Source organism: Melanostigma gelatinosum (genome assembly GCF_949748355.1).
Source record: "Melanostigma gelatinosum genome assembly, chromosome: 21".
NCBI lineage: Eukaryota > Metazoa > Chordata > Actinopteri > Perciformes > Zoarcidae > Melanostigma > Melanostigma gelatinosum.
The window spans coordinates 5411597-5438079 of NC_136654.1; the positions used below are offsets into that span (position 1 = coordinate 5411597).

The 26483-nt window shown below is 45.5% G+C and overlaps 2 protein-coding genes across 2 annotated transcripts; one reads left to right on the forward strand and one right to left on the reverse strand.

Moving 5' to 3' along the window:
• Positions 1-809: 809 nt before the first annotated feature.
• On the forward strand, positions 810-13277 carry tecpr1a (tectonin beta-propeller repeat containing 1a). Its single transcript, XM_079293870.1, has 24 exons — positions 810-943; positions 1910-2149; positions 2555-2737; positions 2845-2967; positions 3072-3191; positions 3359-3533; positions 3625-3725; positions 3841-3942; positions 4101-4249; positions 5108-5715; positions 6055-6200; positions 6315-6470; positions 6734-6883; positions 7093-7250; positions 7369-7599; positions 7887-7983; positions 8327-8406; positions 8530-8586; positions 9051-9225; positions 9526-9661; positions 9833-9925; positions 10021-10127; positions 10569-10688; positions 10941-13277. Exons 2-24 carry the CDS (start codon positions 1925-1927, stop codon positions 11079-11081), a joined length of 3633 nt encoding a protein of 1210 aa, XP_079149996.1. The 5' UTR covers positions 810-943; positions 1910-1924; the 3' UTR covers positions 11082-13277.
• bhlha15 (basic helix-loop-helix family, member a15) lies at positions 13275-15468 on the reverse strand. The gene is made up of 2 exons (XM_079293277.1): positions 15357-15468; positions 13275-14655 (listed from the first exon to the last, which is right to left on the reverse strand). Exon 2 carries the CDS (start codon positions 14593-14595, stop codon positions 14032-14034), a length of 564 nt encoding a protein of 187 aa, XP_079149403.1. The 5' UTR covers positions 14596-14655; positions 15357-15468; the 3' UTR covers positions 13275-14031.
• Positions 15469-26483: the final 11015 nt, after the last annotated feature.

A 26483-nucleotide genomic window follows, 5' to 3' on the forward strand; every position in this document is an offset into this window, starting at 1 on the left:
AAAGTTTGCATAACTAGTGTTCGCGTTACTGCCTCACATTCGGGTATATTTTTGTGGAAAACTGGGATGAAAGCGATTACCTGTTTTTAGAAACAGTATAAAAACCTCTTAATTTTGATGCAGGGTAAGTACCAACTTTATCATAATGGTGACCTCACGTAAATCACAGCAAAGCTTTGCACAGCTCCAACCTCGGCAGGCCTAGTCAGCCACACAAATGAATAAAACACCTGTGTGTGAGTGCAGGGCTTTTAATCAATGAATCATATTGTATAAGCTGGTTGTGTTGAGTATTAAGTAGTAGTGGAGTATTAAGTACTGAAAATTGAAAATACTCAATCAAAGTGCAGGTACCCAGAAATTGTACTTCAATGCAGTACTCTTGAGTACCTTGCAATGCTGCTGTAGCGAACAAATTTATCCTTGCAGGATTAATAAAGTATCTATCTATCCATCCATCCATCCATCCATCCATCCATCCATCCATCCATCCATCCATCTATCTATCTATCTATCTATCTATCTATCTATCTATCTATCTATCTATCTATCTATCTATCTATCTATCTATCTATCTATCTATCTATCTATCTATCTATCTATCTATCTATCTATCTATCTATCTATCTATCTATCTATCTATCTATCTATCTATCTATCTATCTATCTATCTATCTATCACCACTGTTATGAGCATATATTCAGGTTATGCGGCCAGCAGCGCCCCCTGCTGGAGGCTGAAGCTGCAAATACCTGCTACCGGGGAAACAGCCAATAGGAGCGAAGAAACAGCGACACTTCCTGTTTCACGTCGGAGAGACATATGATGTGACTATCAGAGCGACACAATTATGATTTAGACAGCTTTCTATTCATTACCGCCCCGCTGAATGAGCAGCGGTGACTCCTGCGCCGGTTCACGGTTCATGAGAGGAAGCTCAAGGTTGGTGTGTTTGAACTCTCGTTAATTTTCTCTTTCCAGAGGCTTACATCCTGTAAGCCTTCACCGAGAGCGAGTGTTGGCGTCGAAGCTTCAAGCTGGTTTTATTGTACAGTTTGTTTGGAGCATTCACAGCGTAGCTACATTTCACACCTCTGTCATTCATACCTGCGGCGTCGTGCAGCTAATGTGTAGCTTGAGTTGTTGACACGTACGTTGCTATGCAGCTACATACGTTATTACACAGTAACACACCACCAATAAATACACATATTGCTGTTTATTTTGCTTGCAGCGTCGTTGTGTCCTCACTGTCAGTGCCCATGTATTCTTTGATAATCATGATTAGTATCATTATGAGCTGAATTTACAGAGGAGACGCCTTTTAGCAGCAGCATCCCTGTTACGCTGTTATAAAGGATAAATAAGTAAATGAGTTCGTTAGTTTGAATGTGTTTATTTTTCCTCCTACCACATTGAATATTTGGGTAACACACTTCAAATGTATGTTTTATTTTTCCATGTTATTTTTTTTACGACCACATCCAATCTTGTGCTTTTATTGAATTCTCTTCATCATAACATTTTAGCTTCTAATTTATTTATCTGTCCTAGTAGATCTATTGTCTGTCCGCCTCTGTCCTCCTTAACCTTTCCATCATAACAAGCACTTAAAACAACCTTGAAATTCATTTTTTAGATTCAAGGCATGATCACAAAGATACCATTTGGAAATGCGTATACAATTATTGCCCTGACGTCCTGAATAGTATTATTTTATATACTTTAATGATGCAGTTTAGAAAAAACAGTGTATTTGGTATGAATATTATTTCCAATTACACACTGGAACTAACAGATACAGATGATATACTTGATGTTGTCATTCATTGTAGAGAAACAAAAACATTTTGTTACTTTAAAGCCACATTGTCTACATTCAGCCGCTCTCTTCTTGCTGTTCCCCAGGTTCCCGGTGCGACCATGCCCGTCTCTCTGCTGTGGGCCGTGGACGTGTACGGGCGGGTCTACAGCCTGTCCACGGCGGGGCAGGTGTGGGAGCAGTGCCGCGATGCCCAGATGGAGTTTAAGCGCGTGACGGCAGCTCAGCAGTGCTGCTGGGGCATCGCCTGTGACAACAACATCTACCTGAACCTGCACGCTTCTGACCTGCCGGTCCGCTACCAGGAGGAGACCTACGAGAATCAAGTAAGCCTCTTCTGGCAGAATGGAACCCAGGCTGTTCCTTTGCTCTCACTATGCCTTCTGTTATTTCCTCAATAAAGTATTCTGAGGATAATCGAAAATGTGTAGTTCCCCCTCGACCATGTGTTATGTGTGATTGAGTGACTGAAAAAGAAAGTGGAACATCCTCATACAGCAGCGCCCCACTTCCTCTGTCGCTAACTCCAGCACACACACTCTCAGCTGTGTGCGTTCACAAGCACATTAGAAGTACGGTGAACCCGTTTTTAAGAAAAATACCACAAACAGTGAAAGTATACTGTATGCTGATCTTAAAGGGACCATCAGGTGAAAACAGTTACTTTTGCGTTGCTTGTTCATCGCCCTGTGTGTTCTCTAACACGCCGTCTCCGTCGGTCTTTCTGTCAGCGATGGAATCCTGTTGGTGGTTTCTCGGAGCGTTTGTTGCCAAGCGATCGCTGGCAGTGGAGTGATGTCACGGGTCTGCAGCACCAGCCTCTGGACACCTTCTGGCTTCCCTCCATTAGCTGGGAGTGGGAGGGCGACTGGCACGCGGATGAAAACCTGGACGGAGAGCCCACAGAGAAAGGGGTGAGTGTCCAGTTATTATTTTTGCTGGCATCTCCCTACTTTCAGCATCAGTTTCTGTCTTTCGAATTCCTGCCTTGTTTTAACGACTGAGGTGTTTGTATCTGCAGGGATGGACCTACGCCATTGACTTTCCCGCCACTTACACCAAAGACAAGAAGTGGAACTCCTGCGTCCGACGCAAGCGATGGCTCCGCTACAGGAGATACAAAGCCATGGACACCTGGGCTAAGGTGGGTTATACCGTGTGTGTGTGTGTGTGTGTGTGTGTGTGTGTGTGTGTGTAAAGCTTTCTGTTTGTTCACCTGCGTCTCTCTTCCTGTGTGTGTGCTCACAGATCCCCTCGCAGCAGACGACTCTTCCAGATCCTTTCAGCGACATCAGCTGTGGAGGTTGGGAGATCAGTGACGAGCCCAGGGGCCGGCTGTCACTGTGGGCTGTGTCCCTGCAGGGCAAGGTACGGCTCACACACGCACACACACACACACACATACCAAGGATGTCAGTATGTCAGTTTTGTTATTCCCGTCACGTCAGCTGCATTTGCGTTGCTTGATGCAGAGACATTTCTCTTCCTCACTTACTGTCCCCATCTTGATTATCTGACCCTCCTTTTCTCCCCAGGTGTGGTTCAGAGAGGGACTCTGCCACCACAACCCTGAGGGCTCTTTGTGGGAGGAGATGCCTCTCCCCGGGGAGGTGGTCCAGATCAGTTGTGGCCCGGGGGATCTGATCTGGGCGGTGCTGTGGGAGGGGCAGCTCATTGTCAGGGAGGGCATCAGCAGAGACTGCCCCAAAGGTACACAGGCTGACTGGTGGGACGGCGATGACGGCTTGTGTGTGATTGCGTTTATTGTCTGTATTGAGCGTATTATTTCTTTGCATGTCAGGTACCTCCTGGGCGGAGGTGGACTCTCCCAGTCCTGATGTGGGAGCCACACATGTAGCCGTGGGAGTCAACGTTGTTTGGGCTTTGACCAAGGACAACAAAGTAAGGAAATTCTCTAATGAAGCTTCTAATAAAACGGTTATCCTAATTAAGTACAACTGTTTTCACTCAGATGTGTGTAATGAGCACTTTTCTCCCCACTCTCCTGCTTTGCCAGGTGTGGTTCAGACGCGGCGTGAACTCCCACAACCCGAGTGGCTCCGGCTGGATCAACATGGTGGGAGAAATGATCATGATCAACGTAGGACTCAACGATCAGGTGACTATGAGCCACTTGACATCACAACTTGTGTAAAACTGTAAGGAAGTTGGAAATCAAGTACCTTCCTTTGCGTTGGTTGCTTTAGCATTACCGCATGGCTCTTAGTGCGAGGTTATGGGATGTGGACGTTTTTAACCGATTGTTGTCGTGTGTAGGTGTTCGCTATCAGCTGTGAGGATCGGGCGGTGTACTTCCGACAAGGCGTGACTTCTAGCGAACTGAGTGGGAAAACCTGGAAGGCCATCACCGTCCCCCGAGACGGAGACCGATCCCACTCCAGTGCCAGCGCAAGCAGCCTGCAGAGGTGGAGAGGCCTCAGTGAACACACACACACACACACGGATATCAACAGATTTTAGACACTTTAGGGAGTGGGCTGCTGACATGAGTGGAGCCACACAAAGTTCACTATTTTCAAAGAGTCATTTTAACAACAAATCAAACATTTATCATTAAATGAATATAATTATTTGCTGTTATTATTGCTGGATTCATGTTTTTAAAAATGAACTGACATTTATATAATCAGGGGTCTGTAATCACTGGAAGATGCAGGAAGCAGTTATAGAAGCTGACAGACCAGGCAGCAACCTCCGGGTCTGAAAGGTGAATCCAGTGGGAAAGTGCCTTCAACTCCTCTGGTTGTATAGAAGTCAATGGGAAAATGACTCTACTTCTCACTTGATGTATTACCTCAGTAAACACTGTAGACATGAGTGTACGGTCTCAATCGCCAGTTTCAAGTCTTCTTCAACACGTCGTGATGTTCATTCGGTACATTATGGTCCCATTTCGAGATTAGGATTCAGGGTATGCTTAAGGATGCGGCTACCTTGTGATTGACAGGTGGCTACCACGGCGTTGTCCAGTCTGGAAGTTGTCTGCATTTTCGTCCTCGAACTTTAACCCTTTGGGTTTTCAGTTCATGAAAGTGAATGATAACATTTTGGTCTCCTCTCGTGTCACTTCTGGTTGCAAAAGTACAAGAAGGTGATGGCCAGAATGCTGAACTTGAAGCTTGAAAACCGTAGTCCATGAACCAGTATAATCCACTGATATACAGTCTATGTTACAGACACACGTTTCCAGTGCAGGCCATCGTGTCAATATGTATGCTATGTTAAATTCATGCGGTGCCTCTTTCTCTCCCTCCATGTCACAGCGCTGGATGTTACTTCTGTGGTGAGGTGCGTGCTCAGTCAGTAGTGAGCGATGTGGAATCGGACACAGAGAAAGGAACTATAGATGGAGCCGGCCGCCTCGTCGCCTCCATCTCCCCAGAGTCCTTTGTTGATGCCCCGACAGACCTCTCTGACCAACCTATAGACGCCCCCAAACCCCGCATCCCCAAAGTCACCAGCGACAGCTTCATCTCTGAACTCGTCTCTGACCGAGAACCAGGAAAGACCTCAAGAGAGGGCGGCCCTTCGGGTCCAGCTGTGCTGGAGGAGGAACCCATCCCCGGAGAAGAAGAGGTGGAAGCCCCCTGGGCTAGTGGAGCTCTTTCCTCCAGCCAGTCCGGAGGGCCTCCTGACCCCCAGTGGAGTAACGTTGATCTGGAGGAGGCGCAGGGCCAGCAGGCCCAGACTGGAGCGGTGGCGGACTCAGCTGACACGTGCAGCTTGTCGTCGGTGGCCACATACACTCTGGCCATAGAGGACCAGTACGGAGCAGATGAGCACCCTCTGTGGGCGTGGGTCAGTGGAGGCGGCTGCTCTGTGGACAGTCACTCCCAACTCAACTGGTTTAACTGCTCTGTGAACGCGTCATGTGAGTTACAGGAGATAGCTGTCGAGTAAATGATTCAGCTGTTGGACTCCACATTTTTTCAGCTTAATATTGAATCAGTGCTTTGAAGAATTGAGGCTGTTCTGGAGGTAAAAAAGAGATCTAATGAATGTAACATCGTTATGCAATAACATCTTTAGTCCCAGAACACACAAAGAGAGGCTATTCATGTAACATCTGAGCTCCAAGGCTAGCATGACAACATTTTATTCCATGTCTGCAGGACACCCGCGGTGCATTTAAGGTAAAAACATGAGCCCATTTAGTTTCCCTTTCTGTTTTCAGTTTTTGATTTTTTTTCTTCCTTTCTGTCCTTCCCAGCTTTGGTCCAGTCAGTCCAGTCCATGAGTCTTTCTGTCACTCCAGCCCAGACGGCAGCCTGGCGGAAACAAATCTTTGAGCAACTCAGTGACAGGACCAAAAGAGAGATGGATAATTTCCGACATTATGAACAAGCCATAGAACAGGTACTTTCCACACGTTGAGAAGACGAGACCTGCCCAACAGCGGGATCTTCAGGATATTTGCTCTACTTTCTAACATCTGCTTTTATTTCTGTCTCTGGCTTTGTGTGGGTGAAGTCTGTGTGGGTGAAGAAGGGAACCATGCAGTGGTGGAGAGACTGGAAGCCACACAAGTGGATAGATGTTCATTTTGCCCTGGAGCAGTTCTCAGGACCAGAGGGCAACAAGGACGGCATCCTCTTCATCTATTACAACTTCTATGAGGAGAAGAAGGTGGGGTCGATGTTGCATAGATTTGATGAATACCACTGGGGCAGTTTCATAAGCCTCAAGGGAATTAGTTGTTTTGATGGTTTCCATGTCCGATTGTCACATTGACTGTATCTGTGTCTTCCACGATGGAATGAGTCATTTAAATGAGTCAGTACTGCTGTTCCTTTTTGGAAAAACTACTGCTTTTTCTCTTATTTTTCTCCTCTATTTACTTTCTATCGCCGCTTGTTGTCTCTTCTTCCCTCTGCCGTCACTCTCTCCAGTACCTGCATGCCTTCATCAACGAGGTCACCATCCTGGTTCCTGTGCTGAATGACTCCAAACACTCTTTTGCCGTCTACACCCCCGAGCGGACCAAACAGAGGTGGCCAATCCGACTGGCAGCAGCCACAGAGCTGGAGATGCACGACTGGGTACGTATGAATACTGCACGGCATGTTTGATCCCAGAAAACCAGAATGGTGCATACCAATCTGCTCGGTGATCACCATTTCATTTTTATTGGCTACTTTCTGTCTCTTGTAATCACTCTCTCTCTCTCTCTCTCTCTCTCTCTCCCTCCCCCTCCCTCTCCCCCTCTCCGACCCGATCTGTCTGCCTTCACCTCGTTCCCGATTTGAAGCTGGTGTTGCTGAGTGTCTCTTGCTGCAACTCCAGAGGGATCCAGGGTTCTCCCTCTAAGCAGGCCTCCTGGTCCGTAACCTGTAAAGGAGACATCTTTGTCAGTGAGCCCTCTCCTAGTCTGGAGGCCATGCCTTACCCCACCCCCTGCGACCAGATGTAAGAACAAGAGTCACTCACGTACAGGGTTTTTCTTTTTTAATATTTGCCGTCTTTTTTTTAAAATTTCCTATCTTAATCACTCAGCCTTCATGGAGCATTTATTCCTTCTGTGCAGGTTCTGGCGGCAGGTTGGAGGTCACCTACGGGTGGTGGAGTGCAACAGTGTGGGCATCGTGTGGGGGATTGGCTACGACCACACCGCCTGGGTCCACACCGGGGGCTATGGAGGAGGCTTCTCCCAGGGACTGGCCAGCAGCACAGATAACATTTACACACAGGTGGATGTCAAGAGTGTCTACATCTACGAGAACCAGAGGTGGAACCCTGTCTCCGGCTACACCAACAGGTAGAGTGTTTGCTCTGGGTGACGCTGAGGTTCAACTTCAAGAGGGGACGTTTGTACTTTAACCACTGGCAGTTATGAAATACATGTGCCTAGTTTTTATTAGTAGGAACTGTTGGAAATTGCCAGGCTAATACAGCTGACTGTCTACACTTACACCAGGGAGACTAAGAAATGGTCACATTTCGGAACTGTGATGAAATTGCAGACGGCTAAAGTGCATGTTGTTTTGTGAAGTTTGATTTGAAATACAAAGTCACACGTGGCTCATTTAAAGTGTTTTATTTTAGAGGGCTCCCTACAGACCGCTACATGTGGAGTGATGCATCAGGACTGCATGAGTGCACAAAAACAAATATGAAACCCCCCTCCCCTCAGTGGACATGGGTAAGTCCAGCTACACACACACACACACACACACACACACACTGTAGGACAGGGATTCTCAAAGCGGGGTCCGTGCAAAGTATTTGTTCATTTAAAGTCTTTAGCTTCTTTACTGTTACGTATTCCTGTGTAAAGAATTGAAATGATATCCTTCGCAATCGAACACATTGATACTCGTGTTCTTCCACATAACTAACTACCCGGTGTGTTCTTGTGAGAGATCCTTTGTGCTGAATAAACATTGAGAATCGCGGCTCTAAATTCCCTGTGCTTCACAGATTGCGTTTAGCCAGAACTACTGATGTGTTCACAGTGTTTCACTTCCCATATTTGCTGTTTCCAGGTGTATGACTGGGCCATTGACTACAGTGTCTCTGGGGGGACAGACAGAGAAGGCTGGCAGTATGCAGCTGATTTTCCAGCGTAGGTTTCATTTTCCATTCCTCAGTTGTTGTTTTTTCACGCTATGCTGCCCTAATAGTTTTGATTTTAATGAATGTTTTTTTCTACAATCCGCTCCTTCCTCTTCCCCATCTCTCCATGCAGGTCATATCATGGCCATAAAACACTGAAGGACTTTGTGCGTCGCAGGCGATGGGCAAGGTACTGGAAAAAGCAACTCTGTCATATATGTATGTGGTCTGACAGTGGACAGTGCACTCGACGTTTGCAGTTTTTGTCTGCAAATACACAAACTCAACTCAAAGATTCTGACTGTTAATAAAAGACCAACAGAGCCTGAACATATGGCATTTAATTTGGCTGTGAAATTAACTCGAAAACGCATTAAATATTCAAGAAATCATACACCAACTTCACTCGTAGTTGAACTCTATTCACTTGTAACATCTACCTGTTTACCAGCGATGAAAGAGTTGAAACATAATGCAGCACAATGTAGCACAAAATAACACCAACTCGTGGTTTCAACTTTCAAAATAAGAGTGTACTATGATTCAAAATAACTTCTGATGTAATCAATGGCTCTTTTTGCCACACGTCACACTCAGATACTGCGATTAGGGGCACCTGTGAGCTTTGTGTTTTTTTCCCCCCCTCCTGCACAGGAAGAGTAAGCTGACCACCACAGGACCCTGGCAAGAAATCCCGCCGATATCCTTGATCGATGTGACCATCCTGCCTTGTGCAGCGCAGGGCAGCGTGGACGCGGTTCCTCTGTGGGCGATCAGCAACAAGGGAGACGTGCTCTGCAGACTGGGAGTCACCACACTGACACCGGCTGTGAGTCACCTTTACGGCACAAACCCACGAACAGGTCGAACGCCATTTAGTCATTTAGTAAGTCACCCATAAACATTCACAGCCATTTCCCTGTTCTCAGGTCAGTACCACATTGTCCTTCCCTGCTTTTAACTGTGTGGGGATCCTTTTCTTATCATATCCTTCAGTCCTAATGGAGGCTTATCGTGCATGACTCTGATACAAGAGTGCAGTGGGACATCTTTTATGTCTGATTCTTGGAAAACATTTTTAAAGTACTTGGCAGGTAATTGTTCTAACATCCCCTTGTTGCTCACTCAGGGATCCTCGTGGCTCCACGTGGGAACTGACCAGCCTTTCAAGTCCATCTCCATCGGGGCTGCCAGCCAGGTTTGGGCCATCGCCAAGGACGGTTCTGCCTTTTACAGGGGATCTGTGTCTCCACAGAGCCCAGCAGGTCAGCAGGAGAACCTGTGTGTCACTCATGCATCTGTCCGGTTTGAACCTGAAACATTGAGATTTACTTAAAAAGCAGAGTTAAGGACGCTTAAAAGTGTCAGCTTCTGATCCTGCAAAACAAAGAGGATTTTCACTGACACAGTATTAAGTGTTGTGTCTCCCCCTGCAGGAGACTCTTGGTACCACATCCCCTCCCCGGCCAAACAGAAGTTGAAGCAGGTGTCTGTTGGGAGGACATCAGTCTACACTGTCGATGAAAATGGTACAAACGATTGCATTGGTATTTCGAGCTTATGCAAACATTGATTATTAAGCAGTGGATACCTGATATTTGTGTTTCTTGGATTTCCTGTGCAGGTAACCTGTGGTACCGCCAGGGTTTGACCCCAAGCTACCCTCAGGGCTCCAGCTGGGAGCACATCTCTAATAATGTACGCAAGGTCTCTGCAGGGCCTCTGGACCAGGTCAGTACCAGGACAACGCCGTTTCACTGTTGATCTCCTTCACAGTAAACCATAGAGTTGGATGTGACAGACATTATATTAGTTATATCAGTCATGATCCTTTTTTTTCTAATGCCACATCTGTCGATTTGATATTCTATGTTCTATAAAAAGACTGTGTTGGCGACCATGAGCATGCTGTGGGCGGTTTATAGATTTTAATGCACATAGAATTTTGGGGCATTGAAGTTCAGACTTGAATGTGAGTCGTCTTTTTATTATTTGGAACTTCTTACATGAAAGTATGCGGCTTTGATGGATGATTCAGAATATATGTCTCGGAATTGATATATTTCAAAATATATATGTCAGCGCATGAATCCACCATAAGAAGTGCTGCGTTGCGATTATAAACAACCCTTTAATGATTGAGATTGCTGTTGTTTTCTTGTTGTGGGGTAGGTGTGGATCATAGCAGATAAGGTGCAGGGCAGCCAGAGTCTCAGCTGTGGAACAGTGTGCCATCGACTCGGGGTCCAACCCGTGGAGCCTAAAGGACAGTCGTGGGACTACGGCATTGGGGTAAGGCACCAAAGAAACTCTACTGTGTGACTGTGTTGTCAGCGTATTAAAGAGTCTTGAATATTTTTGGCAATAGTCTTAAATATTGTATTGTGCCTGATGTAGGCAGTAATGTTAGTGTACGGTGATTTGTAGATCGCAGGCCGTCAGCAGATGTTGAGGCAGCAGGAGGACGTTCAATCCTTTCTTTTGTGCTCAGAACCAGACAGTAAATATGTTTACTTGCAACAAACACAAGATTTCTTTTTTTAGGGTGGATGGGACCACATCACAGTGAGAGGAAACTCCATGGAGCCGCCCGGCGTCCGTCTTCCCTCTCTGACAGCCCCAGCTCCTCAGAGCCCCCTCCCTGTCAGGAACACGGAGGTCAACGGCAACGCTGTGGGATGTTAGACACACTCGTACTGCACATAGCCTCCCTCAACCATATTACCTTTGTAGTAATATGCAGTTTGTAGTCTGTAGTTCTAGTGCTTCTACTTTTATCACTGGAGCGGCATCAATGATAATCCAACTCAATACTCTAGAGCAGCGGTTCCCAAACGTTTTAGGCCACGCACCCCCTTCTACATCCCGAACGGGTTCACGCACCCCCAATCCCCCCCCCCCCACACACCTTAAAAAACAAAGCAACAGAGCCTATTTATAGCCATAAAAATCGGACCAATGAGAGAACAGTTTGCTCGCGCGTGGTGTTTGTTTACAAGATAAAAAACACAAAAAAGACAAAAACTCTTCCTGCACCGTGCCTTCGAAAAGGTAACGGACGTACACCAGAAGATTGGCCAGATTAGCCACATCTGTAGACTCGTCTACCTGCAGAGAGTAAAACTCTTCTTCACGCGACCGACGTCGCCAGGATGTCTTCGGACAAAGCATCGATGCGGCGCGACACAGTGTCGTTGGATACGTCCAACTTGTTTGCTTCTTTCTCCCCAATCATACATTCCTCCATCTCTCTGGCAGCTGGCGAGCACACGTCTTGGGCGATTGTGTGCGGTAGCCCCTTTCTGGCTATTCTGTGACCAGATATGAAGCCCGTAGTGCGTGTTTTGTAGACCCAACATGAATGAGACTGCAGTTGTTTTGGGCTGTTTTGTAACTCCAATTTCGATATAAAGAATGTAAGGGGCTTTTGACTTGGCATGCTTGGTGTTCAGGTGACGATCGGCGTAAATAAGAGGGCTTCAGACAGCTGTTAGCCAGAACCTCACTGCGCTGTCTCCTAAAAATGACGTTCCCCCAAAACTAAAATGCATTCTCAATTACGTTTGGCCAAAAACGTATTTTCTCCCTGATTACGTTTGTGTTTGACGTATTACAAATACGTTTATAATCAACATTTGAACACTTTCACCACACTTTGGGAATCCCCGCTCCAGAGGACAGTCTTCACTGCAATCAGTGCAACAGAAAGTTGTGACTTTCGGACTCTCGGAACAATCTTAATTTCTAGTCGATCGACCCAAATATCACTTTTTACTAAGCTGTACGGGCATTTCTGTCTCATTAGTTTTTCGTCACTGACATTGAACTTGATGGTCTTAATGCATTTCCTTATTTATTCATCAGGCTGTTTGGTTTCTGTGTATAGAGCACCTCATGCAAGGTCGAAACAAACGTGGAAGCGTGATGTGTTCTTTTTAAATAAATGGTGTACTTAACTTACAGTTGCTTAGCTGCTAAACTGTCAGCTCCAGCGCTCCAGTGAAGCCTGATTATTCTGAAGAATTGACAACAGGATAGAGCGAGCAGGACAATGTTTGATCCAGACGTCACAGGCTGCTAATCTGACACACGTGTATGATTTTACACCACAGACTGCAGCATCTGTGTATCCCCCCCCCCCCCCCCCTGAGACCCTATATCTTGTGCAAAAAAGGTTACTTTGTGTTTTTTCAGGACATTTTAAGGTTTTCCCACTTCAAAGGACTCTGAGTGTTTTTTGGAGCCAGCATGTAGCAGCTGTAACAAGACCTGCACTGGCTTTATTTACCTGTGGTTGTTGCTGCTTGCCTTATACAAACAGGGAACGAATGTTTTTTCAGGATTTTAATGTTATTTTCCAAATAAATGTTATAATTTGTATGTTGTCTTGGAGTACGTGCAATGGTTAACAATGGAAATAAGGGAATCGTGAGGATTACTTGTAAAAGTCTTGTGGTTGAACCTTCCTCTTTCTCAGGAGAATATTTGCATGCTGTCTACTTCCTGATGGCAGGAGAATGACTGAGCAATTAGAAAAAAAATGTTTAAAAAAAACCCCCACTATATTTTTGTTATAAGTCTGTAAGATATTAATATTATACAATAAGTATATTCGTTGCTGCAATGATGAAATGCAGCCGTTCAGGCATCCATTTATGTCGATGGTCGGCTAAATTCCCCCATTTCATAATGCACCGTCTAAATATGATCCAGCCTTTGGAAATGTTGAAAGTGTACAGAGATCGGTGTCTTTTATCTGTTTATAACTAACATCATCCTCTGTTACTGTAGCGTGCAGCACATCAGTGCTGTTGACATTGTGGAGTACTTTTCTCAAGTGTTGTGCATGGTCAAAGTAACAGTCCTTGTCAATAAATAAATGTGTTTATTGACAATAACTCCCCAAATAGCGTCTCCTGATCTTTTTCACCACGTGGAGACACGAACAATTCGAATAACACACACTTTAAATATCATCTTTGGCCTCCAGCTGTGGGTGCGCAACCTGTAAGAAGACACATGTTCTGAAATTGGTAGATTGTCGTGGTGAGCAAATGAGCAAACACACTTTCTATACCTCGGACATTTCAGCATTCAGGCCTGCCGCTTGCCTTGCTCTTCCTCCTCGATGTGACAGTTGTGACTAGAGGCTATACGCTCAGCAGGTTTCTCAACAGAAAATACACAGAAGATCACAAGATAACAGAAAAAGAGAACAAGTTCCTGCCCTGACTCAAACGGTAGAAGATGAGAACTAAAGAGACAGAATGGCGAAAGATTAGCCCTAAGTACAATAACAGATACGTCTTCATCACCACAATCCATCTGCTCTTCACCATCCGGTCGGCAGTCTTTTTGTCTGCGAGGTGAATTGTGCTCAAATCATTTCATGTTTTGCATAAAGTTCTAGTCTCGACAGTCCACATCTGGCTATGGTCAAGCATGGGTTCAATGCCAGAGGTCCATGATCTGGAACAGCACCCACTTCCCGCAGAGAACCACATCTGAGCAGACCCCAGAGCAGTGCACCTGAAGGCCCTGGATATGGTTTGAGATTTGGCCCCGACGCTCTCCCCACTCCTCTCTCTGCCTTGGAGACGGCCCCCTGGTCTCCCGAACCACCTTGCAGCCACTGTTAGCTGCGCTGGCTGAAGCTGTGCATGTGGGTGAGGTACTGGGTGAGATCATCCCCCCCCTCCTCCTCCAGGTGCTGCTGGTAGCACTGGAGCAGCTTGGCGGCGCTGGCCTCTGACGGGACCCCGCCGGCTGGCAGGCAGTCCCCTGACATGTCCACGACGACGGTGGTTAAGGCTTTGATGTAATTCTTCGCCAGGGTCAGTGTCTCGATCTTGGACAGCTTCTTGTCGGTGTTGACGTGGGGGATGGCCTCGCGCAACGCTTGGAAGGCGTTGTTGAGTTTGTGCATGCGCTCGCGCTCCCTCTCGTTGCTCTCTAGTCTCCGGGCGCTGCGCTCCTTGGTGCTGGAGCCGTGCTGCCTGCGCCGCCGGCCTCCACCTCTTTTCCGCTTGCCGTCCCCGCTCCTCAGCGCCCCCCTCCAAGAGCCACCGATCCGGACCGATGCCTCCGAGCCCTCCTGCTCGCTGGAACCCGGTTCTGGTTCTGTGTCCGGTCCTAGTTCTGGCTCAGAGTCAGACCAGGTCCTCCTGGACGGTTTCACAGCCTTACCTTTGGACTTCATCCTGTGGGCCTCCTTCACCTTTCTCTCTGTGACAGTGTGCTTCTCACAGCTTGAACAGGCCTGGAAGAAAAGATGGGAACGTGGGAAAAACGTTGTGTTTCTGAAATATATTCATGCATTTTAACAAGTATTTTCATACAGTCTTCTCCCAGTCGACAAGTAATCCCCAATTCCTGAATAAGCCTCTCTCCAAGTTAAACGGCAGCATCCTGTTGTATCTCATCAGCCTCTTGCAGTGAGAAAGCTCCATGATGTTGGTCTGTTAATCTACGCCTCTCTTATCCTCACGGCCCTGCGATAATGCCAAGGTTACACTCACAAAAACACAGAGGACCAGCCAGCACTCAGCTAATTCACCTCCAACAATCTTCATCATACCCATGTAGAGGTTTACCTTGAAAATATGGTCTCGATGAATGAACTTCTCGAAGTCAGTCGTGTTTGCTGTATAGCTTTAGTTGAGTGTTTTCCACAGTGGACATTTCTAAACCATAGTATCAAATAATGTGCTGAAACTGGTCAAATGTTTCAGACCAAGCTGTTTTACACATATTAGTGCACATAATACAAAGAGTTGGAAAACTAGAGGGTATTTCTCCATCAACATCCCTCTCTTCATTTTCCTCAACCAATATGACCCATATATTAGTGTTGTAACTGATTAAACAGGCACAAGTCCGTTTCCTTCGCTGTAGTACATGACAGCAGCAGCCTTAAAGTGTATAAAACAGCTTAATAATTAAAACATGTCAAATCCTTACCTTGGGAGTTGAGCTAACTTTCCTCCTCCTCAAAGTGTTTACAGAAAAATCGTCACCATGCAGCCGGTCATTCAACGCACCATCATATGAAGTAAGAAGAGCGGAGAGAGCAGCAGACACACACACACACACACACACACAGAGAGAGACACACGCACACGCGCGCGCAGATAACTGTCACATGCGAGCTACCTGTAACTGACTGAGGGCCACGTCGCGCTGCTCAGCCAATCAGAGAGCGAGCCCACTCCCTCCGGCTCTGTGCGCTGCCCAAATGTCCCGCGCTGCCTCTGCACGATGTCACTAAACTGCAATAAATACTCTTCATTTGAACTGCGCTGTCCAAAAATGGGCTGTATTCAATTGAAGAGAACTTAATCAAATACACCACTCGGTGGTGGAAAAGGTATTCACGTAATTTACTAAGAATAAGTGAACAACAAAAATACTGTAATGTAAAAGTCCTGTATTGCAAGATTTATGCTCATTACTGTTAAAGTATTAAGCAGCACTTTAACGTTGTATTAGGTCGAGGTATGGCTTATTTTAATATTGCGTAGTTTAATTTGTGTCAATGCATCATATTTTATCATCTTAATAAATGATTTTGTGTAAAATAAATGTAGTAGTGTACAGATTACAATATTTCCTTATTTCCTAATATTATTGGCTACTTACTTTTGTGCAGATAATCAGCATGGACTTTAAAAGATGCAATGATTCAGTGTTTACATTATTGCTGTTATTTGGCACATATTGTAAGGGGGTTGAATGAGATATAGTCGACAGAGTCAGAAGCACCATTTCGTTTTCCCGTCGACTCCTTCAACTCGAAGCAGTTAACATAATTTCCATTGTGCCTTATCGCCTTCCACTGCTTCATTTGAATACAGTCCTCCAGGCTACACCTTAATGTACAGAAGCAGGGCCAGTGACACTTTGGCACATTGTTTACCTTTTACCAGACAAACAGTTTTACATGTTTGGGACTGGACTGTGGCCGTCCTCGCATAATACAGATACAACTACTCCAGCAAAAAAAACAACCAAAAACAAGGAAAGAACACAAGTATCATTATCTTTTTAAGATAGTCACCCACACAACCCTCAGCCATTTGCATGTGTGCTCTGAGGTAACTCCACCATGTCTGTTTGACCTGGGGGCCCAAGCACAACTGCTGGCAGTTTGGATTATTTGCGCTTTCCTGCTGTGATAGATAGTGGAGTGAGTCAGGGTGGTGTCACGGCAGTGACATATATTGACTGACCATTCATCTGTTTCTGAAATGTTTTTTTTCAACTAAGGTAACTTAAAATTAAATGGTATAAACACATTTCAAGACCATTTGCTATCATAAATTAACTAAAAGTTCTTAAACGTTTGAGCAATGCATTTAAATAGGTTTAATAATAATACGGTTGTAATGTTAATGGCGGTCTTCTTTCTACGTATGTATACATCACCTTTATGATTTCTAAGAAAATATAATGCATGGCAACAGTAAGTCAAATGTTGTATGAATTAATTAGGGGGAAACGTGGCATGTTAGCTTTTCAGCTATTGTCAATACAACCTTAACACTGATATGAGAATATCACAAACATAGAACAACAACAACAATGTACAGGTGTGACGCTCCCAGCTCCAGACGTGTTTAGCTTTTGGTGTCCTTGACCACCTTGTCTGTGTGTGTGTGTGTGTGTGTGTGTGTGTGTGTGTGTGTGTGTGTGTGTGTGTGCAAACTAAGACTGGTCCTGCCAGGTTCGCTATTTCCTCCTCAGGTGCACTGTATCTAATCAACCAAACCTCGCTGATGCTGGCTCTGTGGAAACACTATCTATTACTTTTAGTTTGTTCAGTTTCTGCCTCCATTGGCCCTCAGGCTTCCACTGTTTATTCAGTAACAGCTGCTGATAAATTCAGAGCTGAATACACTTCAGTAATGAGGCAAGCAAACAGGGCCTCCACAAGTATGCTCTGTTTAAGAAAAACAAACAGTCTAAACAACATATACTCCTCGTATAGGTTCAACCTGGAACTTGTTGAAAACAACTATTTAATGATGAAATGTGATTCCAGACACGGATGACAATTTGTTTAAGTTTATTTACTGGAATTGACAACATTGTGACTCATCATAAAAGAGGAGGGAGGCGGGGAGATGAGCTAGAGGTGAAGATCTGGTCGATTAGTCAGTTTTTCCATGAGGCCAAGGCTGGCTGCCGGAAAGAAAAACAAGTGTGGATGTCACGTTAGGCCATGGTGACAGTGAGGTGGCTGACAGCAGACGATGTGAAAGGCTGCGTTTGACCACCACTGTGTCCTACAAAGCACCTACACACACCTGTGTGCGTGCGTGTGTGTAGATAGATCTTTATCTCACAGCTCAAGGTCTGACTCAGTGACATGGGTGAGGAACAGGCAGGTTTGGGACAGAAAGAATCGGCGGCACAGAGCAGTGCTGCTCTGTGCCGGCAGGGACGAGGTGTGTTGCTGAGAGCGTCTGACACACTGAAAATGGCAGTTCTTCTCCAAAGCTGAAAAGTCATCGTCCCACTCCAAGCCTGCAGGCAAAACATACAATTAGAGACAACCGAGCGGCATTAGCCTGCAGCATCTTAGCAGGATTTACACACACTAAAGTGGGTTAACCATCGTAGTGTCCCGCCCGGATCTTGTGACATAGTCAGAGGCCTCTTGAACTTAAGTGGTTAGTAAAATAATGAAATGAAAAAAATCCACATTGCAGGCCAAGTTTGAGAGTCGAGATTTTACCTTATATATCAATAAATTACAAATTAATTTATTTTCAGAAAATATATATAAAGTTCGGAAAATGGAATATCATATTCACGTCAGTAAAAGTTGCAATAGCACACTGTGGTCCCCATTATGAGGGAAATTCTTGAATCAATTGTGTCATTAATGTATGTATGTTATACACTGTTGGATGGTTTAATCTATCACGATGCATCATATTTTATGAGCTCGTCATATATATTATGTTTGTAAAAATCTTGAGATCTAAGGCAACTGGTCACTATAGCTGTGAAATAAATATCGTCCAGTAAAAAGTTGAATATTTCCCTCTGACTTGTCGATAAAGCGGTATGAGATGGAAATACTCACGTATTCTTAAACCTTTTCTTACTTGAGTAAATGTTCTTCGTTGCTTTCCAACAGTGCAAAATGGTCGGCCGTGTTAAGTTTAAACATGGGATAAAACATGCAAAATCACTGGTATCGTCCAATAGTACCGCTGTCTTCGAATGTGACGTCTGGCAGAGATGTGTAGGCCTCAGAGTGCAGCTCCAAGGTGGGACTCTCCTAAGAATAGCAGCAGTGGGAATCAAACAGGGAACAAAGGAAGCGTCACATCCTTGGCTTGGCTGAACAGAGTGGTCAGTAAGTAAACCCACCGAGCGACAGTGTAACAGACAACAGGAAAAAAGAGTACCTGATCGAACAGGTAGACCATGACGTCATCCTCGAAGGACACGCTCTTCCTCTTTTTCACATTCGTGTCGCTCCCAGACAACACTCCTGGAGCGCAGATGTGACAGGATTTCAGACGACTTTTGAGGTCGTGAAAATTGTCTCTGATAACAAGTTCGTGTTGATTCCCGTTAGAGTTGCTGGTGTTTGGACTGTGGGCAGCACTTAACGCATTGTCATCACTGATGTGCCAACCAGTATCCCCTATTGACAGATTACAATCCTCAGTGGAGCAAATATCACCAAAATGTTGCAGCGGTATGTCCACATCACAGAAAATGACAACCCTATCATTGACACTGTCCTGCTGGGTCACAATGTTTGAATTCTTTTTGATAAAACTAAAAATGTCTTGCATGTTTAAAACAAGTCTCGTCCACGGGGCCTGCTTTGGGCGCTCTGAGACGTACGGAGCTAACGAAGCGAGCGTAGAATGACGTGGCTCCTCTGGAAGACAGCAGAGGTGAGGGGAGGTGGAGGAAGGTGATGGTCGCGTCACCATGCTTGATCTGCAGTCACTGTTTCTGCAAAGCTGAGACGATGCACTTCCTCTTTGATCAAGGACGCAGGTGATGGCCTGCAGCTCTTCAGCGGCCCGGATCATCTCACCCGAGGACATCATCAGCTGGAGCTCTTCATTCCTGTATGATGCACAACTTGTATTATGGGCTATTTCAACTGGTTTTGTTCTTCATCTTGCAACAAACAAGTGAATGACATGTTTGGAGCTTAATGAGTAGTTCCAACACTTATTTTTGTAATAGTGCCCATTGTTCCTCCTGCTAAAAGGCCCTTTTCACTGAATACATTTAGACATTTAGACATAATGGATATTTTTACAATGTATCAAATGACAATGTGAAAACAACGTGACAGTGTGAAAGGGGGGTCGCTCGTGGATGAACCTACGGAGAATCATCAGAGCTTGATGGCGAGTTTCAGCTTGTTGTTTAGCTACGGTCCACAACTTTACTGTTTTGGTTTCACTCTTCCCGCTCTCATAGCATCATTTTTGGCCTCAGCCGGCAGCTGTTTCCAATGAAGAAAGCTCTAAAAGCGCACTGAACAACACCTACCTATCCAGACTGACACAGTCAGCGACTAGCTGGTGGACACAGCGGAGGATTTAACAACTAAAGATCCAGAAATTTCCCTCAGGAGTTGGTAGAGACCAAAAAGAAAGAGAGTGAAAGAGAGAGTGAATAATGGACTTACAATTGCCATGTGGCCAGAAACCGTCCGGATGCATGTACGAGATTCACACCTTGTCTAAGTTCGACACTTCCACAGGCTACGCTAGCTGTAGAGGACTAATATTTAGCCTGGTCTAGGTTTAGATCGCTTTTAGAATTTACAGTAGAGAATTATGTATTTGACAGTTACATTTGAGGAGTAGTTGTCAATATCAGAGTAACATAAGCTCGTTTTAAATGGCTGCAGCAGAAGTGGCAATTGTCACTCGACGACATGTTGTTTGCAAGTGGCGTATATCAAAAAGAGTCTTTGTGTCACACCAACAGTCAACACTGTTGACAAAACCTGTATGTTTTTAAGGATAATGCCCAACACTGAAAGTCACTTGCATGTTTTAGTTTCAGGCAAAGGGTACTTGGTTGTGGTTGGTGGACATTGGCTGGCCCTTTGACCTGAGATTATTTGTACTCTCTGTCTGAAGATAATCTCCTTTTACAAACAAACATATTTCCATGGCAATGTCTTCTTCCTCTCTCTCTCTCTCTTTTTGATCCGTTTGACATTTCAAGAGGTGAGCTGCGGTGCACAGACCGCCCCACAGGATGTACTCAAACTGATTCGTCAGCCTTTGTGAAACACGCTACACAAAACACGCACACGCAACGCGCACACGCATTATTTGGCCACTCACTCCTGAGCCTGAATAAATATCGGGGACCCATCCATCCGCGGAGACAAAGGCAATAGGAAACTTTCAACGCTCTGCAGTAACCTAGCAACCGCTGGATGAGTGACTCAGGAGAGGAAGAGAGGAGCTGACTCACAGCGGCTGTGACGTAAAGGATGTAAAAGGACACACACACACACACACACATACACAACTGTATGGTCTCTCACACACACATGCAGTAGGCCGTGAAGCCTGTAAACTGCCCTTTTTCGAGTAAGTTAACACCTCGCTGTGTCACAGTCACTTCCAAACGGCCAATACACCAACACACACTCAAATCCCCACAAAACATCCAAATCTTATTACAGTGATAGATCTAAAAAATACCTTTTCTTGATTCCTTTGTCACTGCACCTCCTTTTAGACATCCAATTCAACCCATCCTGTGAAATCACCAACGTAGCTCCGTCCCCGAAGTATTTCAACTCTGTGAAAAAGAAAAATGTCTCTCATCTGAAATGCATTGCCCCGAAATCTTGCTGCATCATGACGTTGCACAATGTGTTGCAACACGTTTTAATCTCTGTGCGTCCAACCACGCATGACACCAGCATATTTCTTTTCCTACCTTGCATCCTGCGAGCCCCACTCCTCCCCCCCCCCCCCCCTGACTTTTAGTGCAGGGCAGACGCCTCATTCAGGGCCACCGAAAGAGACAAGCTAAACATATGGGCAGAGAGAGAGAGAGAGAGAGGGATGCACAGAAAAAGAGAGGAGGGGAGGGAGGCATCAGATGGAAGAGAGGGTGACTGAATGAGGGGGGGAGGTATGTGGGAGTGAAAGAAGAGTGAAGGGAGGTGATGAGGAGGAAGAGGAAGGCTATCAGGACAATGAAAGGACAAAGCGCTCACATATACAGCACACTCCCTGGAGGCTGCCGGCCTTTCTGCAGCAGCAGAGTGCATGATGGGGATCAATAACTTATCTGGTCTAATGTAACACCTGCCTGAAGGATGAGAGTAGCAGCGGAGTTCTTTTCTTAATAACACGACCTTGCATACATTGAGCAACTGTTGTATTATTTAATTAAGAGCAGACGTATCTGATGGTTTCCAGGTTATGAACTCAGAATGAATTGAAGGATTCCTGTTGGTTTGTTGTATGATATTTTCTTCACAAGGTTGTCTTGTAAGGAGCTCTGTTTCTGCCAGGACCTGTTCCATACATTCATAAAGTCATAACTGATGATTACTCCTCACCACTTGATAAGTGTAACTTATTGTGAAATGGTCCCATGACACAATCGAAACTCCTGTACGTACTCCATGACAGTAGAAACTGTACATTTTCTGATTTGTCATTGTATTGAAGTACATGATTCATGGTCTCACTATTCGCCCCTTAGTCGATGTTTTTGCTGAATGGTCTCCCCAGATGCAACAGTGAGCATTAGCTCCCTCTAGAGGTTTAAAGCAGAACAGCAGGCAGAAGAGAACTGCAGCTGAGGCTTGTTTCTCAGGCTTACCCCACCAAAACGAAAACCTCACCAGGTAATGAGGATTTAAATATTTGAATGGCATACTTAGCCCTATGTGCACTTTTAACCCCTATGTTACTGTTAATGATGCAGCTATAACAAGGTTGTATTCATAGAAACAGATACACAACTGCTAATGCTGCTACATCATTCGTACTGTTATTATCCCTACTGCTGCTGTACAGGCCCCTGTACTTCTGCTGCTGTGGCTCAGTTGTACTGTCAATCCTCATCATCATCATGGAACATCCAAGCGCCCACATTTATTAGGAAGTTCCCGCTGGTATGGTCCTCCCCTTGGCAACAAAATCACTGATGCTGGAGTTCTGCTTTTCCCACCCAGACAGCATCAGGATGTTGTTCCCAGGAGGCAACGATGTCACCATTCAGTCCACCTCTGCTTCCCGACAGAGGGGCAATGACAGAGAAAAGAAGGGTGCTGAAGCCAGAAGAGACACAGAGACGGACAGATGGTGTTTCCATTCAGAATGAGTGATTGCATTTATCTTCTTCTCCTTCCCGCCTTCCCTCTCATTTTGCTTTCTGCCGCCCTCCCCCCTTCCCGCCACTTCCCTGTCGTCCTCCGAGGCATCGCATCACCCAGCAACCTGCAGCCATGGAAGGCTACCAGGTCAGCCGGTGCACTCTGACTGCTGTTTCAGTACAGTCAACTCTTTTTTCACTGGCCACGTGTGTGGACGTGATACGGTCGCCGGAGCTGAAAGCTTTTCTCATTGGCACAAAATGTGAGCTTCTTCCGGCACATTCTATTTTCACATTGGAGGAATGATTGATGTGCGCTCTCATAATACGATATCTCGTCGACTTCTGCACCCAAATGTCAGATGAATGAGTGGCGCCTCTTTGGTTTCAGGCCTTCTGAAGCCGAGGAAGCCGAACGGTCGTACGTTATTATCTGCTGTGGTTAAACTAAGCAGAAGAAAGCAGTCGATGTCATTTAGCCACTGATGTATTTGCTCTTTCAGCCAGAGGTGTGCTGAAAGCCATCAAGCGGGCGATTTTGGTTCACAACCAGCCCGCTGTTTCGGCTGCCCAACTCTCACGTCATGCTCCAGAGACGTATCTCATTCCCACAATTCCCTGCAGCATACAGGGAAACCTGACCCGGGGCCATCAACAGGTAGCATGTTTTGCCAAAGAGGGTGAGAACAAGCCCAACCAGCAAGGTGACACCTCAGCTTGCATTTTTTCTTAATTGGTTTGTCCCTGCTATATCTCACTGCTCCGATTGAGCCGTAACAGGCTCTAACTGGAACTATCCTTTTACACTGCAGGCGCAGAATCATCATATCCAGCCGGCGAGTGACACCAAACAATCCGTGCGAGGAGTGTAATTGGAGATCTTTGGGCTTATTCTGAGCACGCGGGATACACCAGGCTTGAGGCCTGAAGAGGCCCACATGGAGCTGAAGTCACTGTCCTCCACCAATAGAAGGGGGCGCTGCAAAGCGCCATGGGTAATACGGAAAAGGGAAACATCCAGTCAGAACGCCGGTAGGGCTGTTTGCAGCCTTTATTTGGACACAGCGTGGTCTTACAGCTGCAGAGGAGAGGGGTTCGAGAGGGGTTGGTTGAAATGTGACACGAAATGAACAGCACACAGAGTGCTAAACATGTCACTGTTGTGTACATGTTTGTTTAAGGTAGTGCAATTGTCATGTCCTCTCGAGTAAGCACTTTTTTGCAGCCTTTATATCTTCAATGACAGAAGCTGGGGTTCAGTTCTGCATTTTGGTTTTGTTGCAGAGCAGCACTGGTTAGTTAGGCAGGAGATTATAAGGTCTTCAACGTGTTTGCTGACAGAGAGTCTTTAATATGATGACATCAACGTGTAATCCACCTCAGATCCCTGGCAGAGTATTTATGAGCCTCTGTTGAGAGCAGTACACCTGCTCTTCCTCAGTCCAGACCTGGGAGCTCTGTCTGCCCTGAACGAGCACCACTGATGCCAAGACCACTGCCATATTGGGAGAAGTGGAATGGTGTGTGTGAGTGTCACGAGAGGGGGGAGTGTGTGTGTGTGTGTGTGTTTGTATGACAAGGTGTAGAGAGACAGAAGGGGAGGGAGCTGTGTGAGGAGGGGGTCTGTGTTGGTGTCGTTATTCATTTCCTGGTGCTATGAGACTTACTGAGAGTCATTTATTACTCATTCATCATATATAATCCATTTCATGACAGAGGGAGTCATGCATATCCTGTTTACACAAAGTGTGTCTGACTCGGCGGAAAAGCGAAATGAAAGTGCAACCATACAAATGCGCCCTCCGTCATGCTGATGTAAAGAAGCACGCAGAATTGAAGTTCTGCTGGGTTGTAAAATGCGTTCAGTTCGGGAATGCCACTGATTAATGTGCGCACACTGAAGCTCTCATTTGCATGGATTTTTATTTCAGCTGTCACAATTTCAGTGTCAATACTTATTAATTCACGTGTATTATTCAAATACATACGTACACTTAAATAGCACGAGCATGTATGTGTTAATTAAGATTTCAGTTGTGTTGATCAAAATGAAAAGTGTTACACCTACATTTACCGAAATTATTTATAGGACCCATTTTCTATTTTTTCCACTGTTTGCGTGTATTAATTAATTAATTATTATTATTATTAATCCATCAACATGACGTAAGATCAGAAATATTGTTTTCCAGTTGTTGAAAACCTCTTTTTCTTCAGCATATGTCATTGCAGTGTTTTACCACCAGGAGGCAGTAGAGTGTCGCAGTTTGCCCAAGTGGGGTGTCGGGTTGAGGATTTCTGGAGCACACACACACAAACTGAAACTTGTTGTGAGAAATAAAGACACAGCAATAGCAATGTTTTAAAAAAAAAAAACACATGCCCCATAATCAGACTTAAAATAGTTTCCTTTGCTTTTTTTACTTTAGCGATTCTCCGATCACACCCGCACTAGTCCTGGTCGTACCGAACGAACAGCACAGAGCCAGAAAGAGATCAGCTTTTAACACGAAACCATTGCATCAGTGTGGCAGTGGTGGAAGGCCTGTGCCTGTCTGTCACTTCATGTGGGCCCATTTCGGCTTCTGCACTTTTAGAAAGGTTAAGCATAGTCTGCAAGAGAGTATGTATGTAAACACTTACCTCATCCCGCCCCCGTAACCACAGTTAAGGGACGAAACGATATTTCAGCAGCAACATAAAGTTAACACAGAGTTGACACACTCACAAAAGTGACGAGGAATTGGTTTGACATGTCAGGACTGCTGACCTCTGACCTCACACACACACACGCACACATGCTTGGGCACCAGCGGGCCGAGACAGCTGTGGGGCTCCTCGAGTGGTTTAAAGTGTTTATGGAGGAGCTGAGTTTGAGCGCTCGTTGACAGAGCTCTCATTTACAGACACACACGCACACAATCCTGAGCAGATTAGAGCAGATCTGTTTCAGCGGCTAATCTTAAATGTGATGAGGTTTACATGAGGCCTGTGACATTAGAATATATATATCTTTATTTGGGAATCAGGTGCTGCCTGGGGGTATATCACACTACCTCACACTATAGGAACAGGAAACAGGTCACCAGGCTTTCTTTTTCATGTCAAACCCTTACTTTTAAATGGAGACTTATTTGGGCTCGTAGTCCCCTGTCGTATGGAGAAAAAGTTGTTCAGAGGGAATAGATTTCAGGGGAGGTCATAGCTTCTGTGTCCCGTACATCCATGTGTCCAGCACACCTATAAAGAGGACACCACTGTCACACCACTGTCTTTGCTGAGAGCTCAACCTCCACTCCTCTCCACAGAAACGCCCGAGGGAGTCCCTATCTCCCCCCTCATAAAGCCATCAAACCTCTTACCCTGTCTTGTCCCAGCACACAGATCCTATCGCTTGCATTCGAAGCTGGCTGGTATTCATCGGGCCCCGATCCAGTTGCGCAGCAGCGACCACATTTAAGTCAAAAAATGTAATGAGTCAGGATTGTCCCTTAGCTACAGCTCAAACAGATAACAAATAGAGCAGCCCGGACGCAGACGTAAGAAATGGCTGCACTTCTGTGCATTTCATATTTGCAGTTAATCTACCAGGCAGAGGAGGATCATCTTCCCTCCAGCCTGTGATAGACCAGGACAAACCCAGATCCTTGTTTCCTCCCACCAGCTCGGCAACATACAAGCAGGTCTTTTCTTCTTAAACGGAAAGCTTTGACAGTTAGGGAAAATATTCTTATTGGCAGGATTCAT

What these genes read in the sequence shown, in the direction of transcription:
- tecpr1a (XM_079293870.1), top strand. Translation starts at nt 1,925, where the DNA reads ATGCCCGTCTCTCTGCTGTGGGCCGTGGACGTGTACGGGCGGGTCTAC. An exon ending in CAGCAGAGACTGCCCCAAAG is followed by an intron (nt 3,534 to 3,624) that starts GTACACAGGCTG and finishes TTTGCATGTCAG; the next exon opens with GTACCTCCTGGGCGGAGGTG. An exon ending in CCTCCCCTCAGTGGACATGG is followed by an intron (nt 7,984 to 8,326) that starts GTAAGTCCAGCT and finishes TGCTGTTTCCAG; the next exon opens with GTGTATGACTGGGCCATTGA.
- bhlha15 (XM_079293277.1), bottom strand. Translation starts at nt 14,595, where the DNA reads ATGAAGTCCAAAGGTAAGGCTGTGAAACCGTCCAGGAGGACCTGGTCT.